The following is an 11,848-nucleotide window of genomic DNA, read 5'->3' as shown; positions in this document are numbered from 1 at the left end:
GAAATTTGGGCTTTCAAACTGCTTTTTCTTCTCATTTTCCTTCCCTTTCCCTCTCCTCCCCAACCCTCCCTTCCCCTCTTTAGATCCCCCTCCCCCTCCAGGGGGCACTTCTTAGTTCTACCTTATTTTCTATCACTGCATATAAACATGCTCACACACGCGTGCACACACACACACACACACACACACACACAATTTATCCTAAGAGGATAGAGTCTGTAGAGAATGAATATTGTAGGAGTAATATGCAGACGAGATTGTGGTTTCAAGGAAGTGGCATTGGATTTGAGGTCAGCCCTGAGTTATAACTCTACCACATTGTTTGAATCTCGCCAAGTTACACCACAAGGGCTCTTCAAGGACTAAGCTGCATTGTATTCACACAGGCAGTGCCCTGCCTATGTACATAGATGGAATTGTGTCCCAAAAGCCCAAAGGGATAGTTTCAGTCAGTGAAATAAAGCTAGTAGTGAAATTCTGGACTAAGAGTTTTCCAGCTGCTCTTGAAGATGATAGTTGAGTTGTATGTGTTTGTGATCCACTTCCTTCTCTCATTTAATAAATGTAATCACATTTTCTGAGACATGGGCTTCCAAATATAAGGAAAATGGGGAGGAAAGGGTATTATGACAGAAATCCTACCTGAAATAACAGAATCAGACTGGTAAAACTCAGTCTCTTCTGAGGTTTGTTTGAGTCCCTTATAAGACTTTGAAGAAAAAAAAGGTGATAGAAACAAGGTATATTTGTATGCATTTATTCAGTTATCAGGCTAGCCAGCCATCATGGGTCACTTAGGGTTTCTGATTTTCAGCAAGGCCCAGATTTTTGAATGCGGACAGCAACATGGCGATTTCTGTAGAAGAGAATGGAAAAAAAATCAGTTTAAACTTCACTGAAAAGATCAGCTGTATTTTAAATAGAGAGGATTAAAATGTGTTCCCATTTCTCTATCTTTGTCTTACTCATATATTCAACAACTATTTGTTGATTGCCAGGAATGCATTAGGAGAGAAAAAACATCCTTATGGCTTTTATAGATTGAGTGGGTGTTACATAGGTTCTTGAAATTAATTTCAAATCCACTGTTGCCTCCTTTGTCCTTGCTTGTTACCATGTTTCTGACTTCAGTGGCAGCATCTTCTAGTTGTTTGCCACTTCAGTACAGAAAAAAGAAGATCTGAATCAGAGAGGTCTCATGAAAGGAATCAGGTGTCTATGCCAACCAGTTCTAAGCACCCTTCTCTCCCCACAGATTACCTTCCAACTCTTATTTCTCCACAGTTCCTCTCTTACATCCATTTCTTCTCTTCTAACCTAAATAGTGTTGAATCCTGAAGTCATTTCTCTAACGGCTGTTGCCAGATATATCATCCTTACTTGGGACAAACCAGTAGGTTTGCAAACATTCTTCTACTTCTCTGTCACTAGAGAACATTTTCCTGGCCATTGATGATTCTTCATTTTAAGAGATTGCTTTTAGCTCACATTAGCAATGGAATTTAAATGTGTCCTGTCTAATAAGCATCAACGTCTCATTATCAGTTTCATACATAAGCAGAAACAACTAACAGAGCACAGGGACCAACGTGTTCTCTATGGCTGTACTCTTCACGGTAATTCTGTGTGTTTACTATCCACATTGGACTAAATCAAAATTAAAAGCTAAGTAATATTACAATTTCAATTTCTCAGCTTTCTTAACCACACTAAAATTCTAAGGATTAGAACATTGAGGTTAGTGGCTTGCATTAGCACAGATAGAGAGCATTTCTGTGTGTGTGTGTGTGTGTGTGTGTGTGTGTGTGTGTGTGTGTGTGAGAGAGAGAGAGAGAGAGAGAGAGAGAGAGAGAGAGAGAGAGAAAGACTTATCTTGTATACAGATATATTGATGCAGATCAAACTTACTACCTCTTGAGCTTACTACCTCATGAGCTTATCTAAGCATTTCTATCATTGCAAAATATCTTGTTAGACAGTGATGAAGTACAGAAGAATATGCCAATGCAAATTTCCTAAGGATCATGGAAGAAATAGAAGAAACAGAACACCACCGGAAATAATATTCCTACCAGAAACCTAAAAAACATAGGGACTGCAAAATGCAGGCCCCTGTTTAACATCAAAAGCCAACACAAGAAGCAAGCATAAAGGGGATCCAAATAGGGAAAGAGGAAGTAAAACTATCCCTCTTTGCAGATGACATGATTCTGTATTTAAAGAATCCTATAGACTACTCCCAAGCTCCTTGAGCTGATTCAAAACTTTGGAAGGGTAGAAGGCTATAAAATTAACCCTCAAAAATCAACTGCCTTCCTCTATGCCAACAGTGAGAGGAACGAGGCAATACTCAGGAAAGCAACTCCTTTCGCAATAGCCTCAAAGAAAATAAAGTACCTAGGAATTAGCTTAACTAAGAATGTAAAGGACCTTTTTGATGAAAATTTTAAAACCCTGAAAAAGGAAATTAAAGCAGAACTAAGGAAATGGAAAAATCTCCCATGCTCCTGGATTGGAAGAATCAACATTGTGAAAATGACAATCTTGCCAAGGGCTATCTACAAATTCAATGCAATACCCATCAACATCCCAATGGCATTCTTTAAAGAAATAGAAGAGGCAATCCAAAATTTCATATGGAATAATAAAAGACCCCGTATAGCAAAAACACTTCTTAGAAAGAACAGCGCTGGAGGAATTTCAATTCCAAACTTTAGACTCTATTACAGAGCTATAATTATCAAAACAGCTTGGTACTGGCACAAGAACAGGCCTGAAGACCAATGGAATAGAACTGAGGATCCAGATATTAAACCACAGACCTATAGCCACCTAATCTTTGACAAGGGAGCCAGAAAAAATTGACTGGAAGAAAGACAGCTTCTTCAACAAGTTGTGCTGGCAGAACTAGTTAAGCACCTGCAGAAAACTAAAGTTGGATTCTTCTTTATCACCCTGCACTAGAATTAACTCCAAATGGATGAAAGACCTGGAGGTAAAACTCGACACACTGAAAACTTTACAAGAAGGAATAGGAGATACACTAGGCCTCCTTAGCACAGGTCGAAACTTTCTTAATAAGGACCAAGAATCACAGCAAATAAGAGAAAAGCTGGATAAGTGGGACTGCATTAAACTGCAGAGCTTTTGTATGGCAAAGGACATAGCTAGTAAATTAATTAGGAAGCCTACAGAGTGGGAGAAGATCTTCACCAACCAAACAGCGGACAAAGGCCTTATATCTAAAATATATCAACAGCTCAAAAAATTGAATCACTCCAAAACTAATCCCCAAAGTAACAACCATCCCATTAAAAAATGGGCCAAAGTCTTCTCTGAAGAAGAAACAAAAATGGCCTATAGACACATGAAGAAATGCTCAACATCTCTGGTCATAAAAGCAATGCAAATCAAAACAACTCTAAGATTCCACCTCACTCCAGTTAGAATGGCCAGGATCAGGAAAACGAATAATAACAGATGCTGGAGGGGATGTGGCCAGGAGGGATCACTACTACACTGTTGGTGGGAGTGCAAACTGGTTCAACACTATGGAAAGCAGTATGGCAGTGCCTCAAAAGGCTAAACATAGAGCTCCCCTATGACCCAGCAATTCCACTACTTGGCATTTACCCAACCATCCAGAAACTTAGGGCATACTAAATCCACTAACACAACAATGTTCATTGCAGCATTATTCACCATAGCAAAAATATGGGACCAACCTAGATGTCCCTCAGTTGATGAGTGGATCAACAAGCTGTGGTATTTGTACACAATGGAATTCTATGCTGCTGTCAGAAAAAAACGACACCTCCTCATTTGTTAGGAAATGGAAAGTCTTAGAAAAAATCATATTAAGTGAAGTAAGCCAGACTCAAAGGAACTTAGGCTCAATGGTTTCCCTCATTTGTCATAATCAATAGAAACCTTGGGCTCTACTAGCAGAGATCTGCAATAGAGCAAAACCTTGATACATAAGGACATATAGTATGAAGCTAATTGAAAGGACCTCCAGGACATTGAAACAAAAGCCATACAATGAATGATTGCTGTCCTTAATGTACTATGTTATCTCTCCTCTCTTTTGCTGTCCCTTGGTTATCTCATATTGGTATAGTATCTCACTTTGTTATCTGATACATTGGATTTATTTGTATCTGGTTATTTGAAATTTGATAGGGAAGGGGGGAAAACCAAGATGAGGGGGGGTGAAGGGTAGGGTAATGGGGACCAAGACATGTGAAAAGGTATCAATAGATGTGAATTAATGCACCTTCTATCTGGCAAATATCTTGTAACCCTTTTATTAATAACAATAAAAAAATAAAAAAAAGAATAAAAAAAGCCAACACAAAGGCTCATAGCCTTGCTTTAGTTTCTGAGCAATAAATCCATTTGGAGCATTTAATGGCAATAGAAATAAAGGCAATATAGAACCATAAGAAATGTGTTGTGTTGTCAGTTGTAAGGAAATGAAGAGACTTGGAAAAAAATCATATTAAGTAAGTCAACTTCAAAAAAATATGGGCTCTATGTAACAATTAACATATGATACTTCTAGTAGAGGATCACCAGAGCTCAATAGCTATGCACATATGACCCTATAAAATAATGCTAATTTAACAACGATGTTCATTGCAGCAGTATTTACCATAGCGAATATATGGAACCAACCCAAATACCTCTCTGTTGATGATTGGATCAACAAGATGTGGTATTTATACATAATGGAATTCTATGCTGCTGTCAGAAAGAATGACTTAGAAAAAATCATATTAAGTGAAGTAAGCCAGACTTAAAGGAACAGAGGCTCAATGGTTTGCCTCATTTTTCATAATTAGTAGAAACCTTGAACTCTTCTAGCAGCGGTTTACAATAGTGCAAAACCTATATACAAAAGGCTATATAGGATGAGGCTAAATGAAAGGACCTCCAGGATACAGAAACAAGAGCCATATAATGAATGATTGTTGTTCTTAATGTACTATATTATTTCTCATCTCTTTTGCTGTCACTTGGTTATCTCATATTGTTACTCACCTTGGTATCTGATATATTGTATATACGTTTATTTGTTTATTTGAACTAGGATAGGGAAGGGGAGAAAACAAGATGAGAGGAGGGGTTGGGGGAGAGAAATGGGGACAAAAACATGAGAAGGGGTAACAATGACTGTTAAGTAATGCACCTATCTGATGAATATATTGTAACCCTTCTATTTAATTACAATAAAATATATATTAAAAATAAATAAAACAATGCTAATTTAAATGAACTCCAAGGTATGGAAATAAGAAGTTTTTCTTGATTATCTTTTTGCTATTGTTTTTAAGGTACAGTGTGAAGTTATTTCTTTTTCCCTTCATATTTTCCCCTTTGGTTTATCCTCTGTTGTCAGTGATTTTTAAATTTTGGTACCCTATGTTTTGTACATATATTTATCTGATTTGAAGAAGGGAAAGGATTAACACAATGGTGAGACAAAGGACAAAGGCCGAACCAGTGCAATAGTGGTGTGTTTTACAACTTGGAGTGGAGGTGGGGGGAGGTAAAGTGGGAGAAAACAAGGAGTGGGTAACAGCATTCAACAGAGAGGTACTCATTATTTTCTTTATGTAATAGTAACCCCTCTATACATCACCCTTACATTAAAAATAATTTCTTAAAAAAAGAAATGAGTTATATTTAGAAAAACTAAATTTGTTTATAGACCTAATTTTTTTATGGAACAAAATACACAGGAAGATGTGTTACTTTTTCTGGCATTCATATGTTGCTCTCACGTTTATACCGATTTCAAAAAATAAAATGAGCAAGCAGGAATGAGAATGTTTTAAAGGTGGCCCTGCCCTCTAATAGTATTTTCCTCATGTTTTACTCAAAAATAGGTCTTTTGATCTTTGCACGTGGACGTTTCCCCACGAGTAAGCTGTTCTGTTACATTTCTCCACCCCTTTGGATGGAAATAATGAAGTTTGATTTTTTTTTTGCCAGTCCTGGAGCTTGAACTCAGGGCTTGAGCACTGTCCTTAGGTTTTCTCAAGGCCAGAGCTCTACCACTCGAGGCACAGCACCACTTCCAGCTTTTTCTATGTATTTGGTACCGAGGAATCTAACCCAGGTCTTCATGCATGCTAGGCGAGCACTCTACCACTAGGCCAAACTCCCAGCCTCTGAAGTTTGATGTTACTGTCAAAAACATAGGACCTGAGAAAATGAACAAGTGGTGGTAAGTTCCTTTCACATGTCTTTATGATAGAAACAGATTCGCCAGAAAGCAAAAGTTTGGGTTTGAAACTTTAGAATGTCAGTCCTTTCATTCTGGTGACTTATTTTTCAATCCTGGCCAAACTCTAAGACATTCCTGAAATCATTTTAAACTACCTCAGAGGAGGAAATTCATCTTGAGGAATAATAGAAATTTACAATGACTTGAGGTTAAGTAAAAGCTTTCCACTTCAAATCAGTCCCAGAATAATTGAGTCTTTTCTCATGTTTTGATTGTCTCACACATTTATCAACTGGGCTATGGTTTTATTCTGTGATGCCAACATGTAGACTCTGGTTCAAAAATGGTATGTTTCTCAAGACAGCAATAAATGAACAGGAATTACACATGAAAAAAAATGGTATGCTTCTCATGAATCTTTTATGAACCGTTAACACAAAGACATTATTATCTCTATTTTATTTCTATAATATTTTACTTATTCTTTTCTGTTGGCAGTTGCCACAGCTTATAAGTGTTTTTTTATATGTGCCCATGAACCTTCATAATAAGCATACGGTTGTTGAGTAAGAGACAAAAACCTGTGGGAATTTCTTCATCTGGATGCTTACAGTTGATTCCCTTTACCCAATTATGGACATTTCAGGAAAAAAATAATCCTCATTAATTTGGCTCTCTTATCCATGAATGAACATATATGTATATATATATGCATATTATATATTTATATTTATCACTCATGGACTTTAATTCAGGGCCTAGGTACCATCTAGTTTTTGTATATATGAGTATCATGGGGACGGACCTTGTTGCCCAGGGTGGCTTTGAACGATGAACCTCAAATCTCAACCTCCTGAATAGCCAAGATTACAGGCCTGATCCACTGGTGCCTAGTAAGTAAATATTTTTATTCATCCATGTCTACAGTGTACAACTTTAAATCTTTGGGGTCTTGGAAAAACAAAATCATTTTTGTTATCCTAAAAATTATTTGTTCAACTTTAAGGTGTTTATGTATATGGGCTTTTAAAAATTCAAGTGTTGAAGTTTTCCTATAAAAATATAGGTTTTTAAATTAATGGTGATTTTTAGATTACATGAGCCTATCAAATACAGGAAAAGAGGAAACAGAATTTGTGCTTTTAGTACACTGGATTTGGCTTTAGAAAGATAAAATATGTAAAAGTTTGAAAGCAGTGAATTAAAATGCATATTAAAAGTCAATGTTGCACATCTATTGATTCAACCAGCTTCTAATAAAAAAATGTAGTTAGAGCTAGATAGTTGCATCTGAATGAAAGACATCTGTAGTTATTCCCTCAATAATACATTAGAATGATGCTTTGGTAACCTTTAAACTTTTTGGTCTTATAAGTAAGCTAGAGATGATTTAAAGTATACCAGAAAAAGTACCTAATAAATAACTAAATAAACAAATAAATAAAAGCCAACATTTGTACTCACTTGTTTTCAGCACATAGTATACATTCATTGGAATAAGTAATTCCATCAGTGCCACAGACTGGCTGATATATCCTGGGGCATCCATTATTTTCTTCATTGCAATTAGCCTTAAAATATAATTAAACACCATTATTTTCTATAACTATCCATTTCTTGGATTCATAGCAAAAATATTAAGGAGGCTTTAATTTCTTTGAGAACATGACTGTTACGCAACAGTGACACTGAATGTTGTAAGGCAAGGGATCTGAAGTCAGAACATCGAATCTAAAGGCCTACTGCTGCTATGTCCAAGTTGTGAGACTGATGACTCTGTTGGCTCCTTCCTCAATCTCAGTCACTTACCTCCTATGAGACAGGACTATAGTGAGATGTTCATAAGGCTGTCAGATAAGCCTCAAGTTCAGTTACTCTAGATGCTGACTTCTCTCAGTTCGGGTATTTCTTTTTTTTTCAATTTTTTTCATATATTTTTATTGTAATTAATAGAAGGGTTACATTATATTCGCCAGATAGAAGGTGCATTAATTCACATACATTGATACCCTTTCTCATGTAGACTTGATATAGATTAAAATGTGACAGCCTTTGGGACAATGCACAGTCTGAAACAGTCATTTGATGGTTATTAGCTTTCAGTGTTGGTGCAGAGAAAGCACAAAGACCAACAGTGAAAGATACACAGGGACTTAGCGTGCTTTAGGAAAGACGAGTGTGAGTGAACTAAAACGAATCAGGGGGACGGAAAACATGGACAAATAAGACCTAAATCTTTTTCCAGAGGAAAAACTCAGCTAACCATTTCTACTCTTCATGATAAATCAGAGGTGCACCTTTATGATCTGGAGAACCTTATAACAATTTGGTCAAATGGGCTAGAGTGGACTTGAGAGCTTGAAAAGGAATTGCTAAAAGTGGAATCCATCCCAAACTCTTAAGAGCTGAATGTAAAAACTCCCATAAAGCATTGGACAACTGCATAGGATTTGTCCACATATTTGTGACCTGGACCTTCAACATACAAATATTAGCATAGGAGAGCTACATCTACAGGTGTAACCTCCCTAGCTTTCCGACTCTTGATTTGAGGCTAAACCAAAAGGTGACTGCTAGATTTACCCTTGTAGTTTGGGGATCTAACATGTTTATTCTGTGAAGGGGAGGCAGGAGAAATTATCCATTTCTCTTTACCTTTCTCTCCAGGGAGTCAGCTGTGGCATTACCTAGAAAACATAAATCAAGCATGTTAGGGAGACCCCAAAAGAACCAAGACAGATATTTTCAGATTTAGCAGAGAACACTGTTTCATTGAAGACTGTGGCTTCTTTGTTACCACTTTCCACTTGCCACCTCCTCTTAATTTGATCCTCTTTCAAGGAATCATGACTATTCTTTGCTCACTCACTCCTTAATGACATCTTGAAGAAAAATTAATAAAAACTTTGACTATGTCTAATGTCCGTATGTTTAGCTATTTAGGGGGTCGAGATTCAGTAAGTCATACTTGGACACCAAACAAGATGGAAAAGCTTGTGAGAATCCATCCTCAAACAAACAAACAAAATCAGCCAAAAGCTGGGCCTAAGATATGGCTCCCAGTTAGAGCACCAGTCATTATAGAATGCACAAACTATTAAAGAAATCATTAGCCTTGGATTCAAATCCCCAGAGCATTTTGTAAAAAGATACATAATAGTTAAATGGTACTAAATAATTGAAATATTACATTATTTCAATTAGGCAGATAGCAAATATCCTCTGAAGGCTTGCTATCATTCTCACAAACCACTGGAGTTTTGCTCACAAAATTAGGGAAGTATGGGCCGGGAGTTTGGCCTAGTGGTAGAGTACTTGCCTAGCATGCACAAAGACCCGGGTTCGATTCCTTGGTACCACACTTAGAAAAAAGCCGGAAGTGGTGCTGAGGCTCAAGTGGTAGAGCTCTAGCCTTGGGAAAGTCCAAGGACGGTGCTCAGGCCCTGAGTTTAAGCCCAGGACTGGCAAAAAAAATTAGGGAAGTCTACGCATCCTTGTCTAGGTTTATGAATGGAGATTTGGAATATATATATGTATATATGTATGTGTATATATATACATATCTTTATAGTTCAGCAGCAGCAGCAAGCAGGCTTTCTGATGCAATCCCATCTTACATGTGCAGTTTCAACAATGGGGTTCTTTTGCTAATTCACCACCAGTTCCTTAATACTTTTTTCCCACAGCTGACTGCATTACACCAAGTGCCTTTTCTGAATTTATGAATAGTCACAATAGACACTGCATTTTCTCCAAATCATCAGGTCTTGGTAGCATTAAGGGGGAAGAAAACAAAGTAAAAATGTAAATCCAATGGAGAAAATATCAAAGATGATTAGGTTTAATTTTAACAGTCTTAGAGAGACCAGAGAAGAACAGTTTAACTGTTGTTATTGTAGGATTTGTTTTCTTTTGCTCAAGGCTGCATCGATAGCTCCACTTCAGGAGCTGGACGTGCTGGCTGATTGGATAAGAGTCTTACAGATTTTTCTGCCTGAGATGGCTTTGAACTATGATCCTCAGAGCTCTGCTTCCTGAATAGCTAGAATTACAGGCAATGAGATGTTGGTGCCTGGTTCCATTGGTTATGAGAATTTATATAAACCTAAAATTGATAAACAGGTGCTCAGAACAGGTATTTTATATACTAATTAATATACCCGAGGAGAGGGAAAAACATTTCTGCTAGTAAATTTTTTAAAATACCAGAAATGATACATTTTTTTTCATTTTGCAGCAAAGTGCTGACTTGGCTCTCAAATTATTCATCTTCTAAATTAAAGATGAAGTTAAAATGTGAATTATTTCCAATGACAGAGCACACGGATCTCAATTGTACATGTTCACAATTGTCTGCTGACATTTTCAAGACTAGGTTTGGGGATTTATGTAATGCTCTCTATTCAAATGCACAGTTTTCCCTCCAGACATCTTGCAGATGAAAAAGAAGAAGAAAAATCAGGTAACCTATGCCTTTTATATGGAATAAGTGACATCCATTTATTTTTGTCCATACCATAGAATCTCATAAGAATTTCAATTGTGTAAATTGGCCCTAAGCATTTGCAGAGTTAGTAAAGTATTTAAGAAAAAAGAAAAAAATAATTCTCCACTATGATCCTCACAAAGAGTCAGCTTCCTTATAGCCAAACCTTTTAGTTCACAAGCATGTCATACTTGAGTGGTTTTTCTTATATTATTTGCATTCTCTTCCTTCTGTAATTGCCACCAACTGACCTTTATTTATCTAGTGGGGACTGAAAGATGAATCAGAGCAGTCATAGCAAGAAGCCATGTCCGATCTCTGATTGTACTGTGCTCAGTATAGCAAATGATCGGAAAGATGTACCAATTTAGAAAAAATATATTAAATTAAAACAACACCTTACCACATAGACTGAGCAGAGCCAAGGCACTGAGCAGAAAGATCCCCGCTGCTTTCATTGCTGCAGCTCTGTGTCCAGAGGTCAGTTGGAACTTCTACTGAATCTGCTACTTCTCTGCAGGATCTGGAACTATAGAGTCATATAGATAGGGGGCAACTTAGACTCCACCTGCTGTACTATGTAACAGGTTTCCCTTGGTTATTGATTGACTCTCTCATGGTCTGGCATTCAAGCCTGGGGAAGGCCACCTGCATGCCAGATGTGAAAGCAGAGAGTTGGCCCAAATTCAGTGAGGGAAACAGTTCTGGTAACTTAGTTTGATCACTTCACTTCTGTGATAAGGGGGCAGCCCTTCCCATCTTATCAGCCAGGTGAACTCAAACGTCTGTCTACTCCATTCTTCTGAATACATGAGCAGGTGTCTCTTCTGTTACCTGTTCATGCTTGGCCAAATAGTGAAGAAAGGGTGAGTTAGAGATAGGCAAGACGTGGTGTTCTGAAGTTTGTGCTTAGAGCTGGCTAGATCTGCCAAGCATCTATCTATCTGCTCTTAGAAAGTGACTTCCCTTTACCTGTGCCTCAATTGCTTTATGTGGAAACTGAAATAATCAAGGATTGATTACTCAATGTCCCGTGCTAAGGAAGTGTGCTATGGGGTGGTAGACGACTAATCTCTTGGTCTTGCATGTCTTGGAAGCAGAAACATCAATCACCCTTGTTTCAATCAGGT

At 37.4% G+C, this 11,848-nt stretch overlaps 1 protein-coding gene across 1 annotated transcript; it reads right to left on the bottom strand.

Annotated features, from left to right (window-relative positions):
* Nucleotides 1-759: 759 nt before the first annotated feature.
* Spink1 (serine peptidase inhibitor Kazal type 1) lies at nucleotides 760-11,229 on the bottom strand. Its single transcript, XM_090331085.1, has 4 exons — nucleotides 11,122-11,229; nucleotides 8,888-8,919; nucleotides 7,697-7,803; nucleotides 760-856 (listed from the first exon to the last, which is right to left on the bottom strand). Exons 1-4 carry the CDS (start codon nucleotides 11,174-11,176, stop codon nucleotides 811-813), a joined length of 240 nt encoding a protein of 79 aa, XP_090187211.1. The 5' UTR covers nucleotides 11,177-11,229; the 3' UTR covers nucleotides 760-810.
* Between the last annotated feature and the right edge of the window lie 619 nt (nucleotides 11,230-11,848).

The sequence above is a fragment of the Megascapheus bottae genome, chromosome 4 (assembly GCF_031878675.1).
Source record: "Megascapheus bottae isolate mThoBot1 chromosome 4, mThoBot2.hap1, whole genome shotgun sequence".
In the NCBI taxonomy this organism is placed as follows: Eukaryota; Metazoa; Chordata; class Mammalia; order Rodentia; family Geomyidae; genus Megascapheus; species Megascapheus bottae.
This window is presented reverse-complemented; position numbering and strand designations above follow the sequence as displayed.

Bases quoted from the DNA above. Each gene is read 5' to 3' on its own strand.
- Spink1 (XM_090331085.1), bottom strand. From the start codon at position 11,176: ATGAAAGCAGCGGGGATCTTTCTGCTCAGTGCCTTGGCTCTGCTCAGT. The intron at 8,920-11,121 runs GTAAGGTGTTGT...TATGTTTTCTAG, and splicing joins GGCTCTGCTCAGTCTATGTG to GTAATGCCACAGCTGACTCC. The intron at 7,804-8,887 runs GTAAAGAGAAAT...TTATATTTTAAG, and splicing joins CTGACTCCCTGGAGAGAAAG to GCTAATTGCAATGAAGAAAA.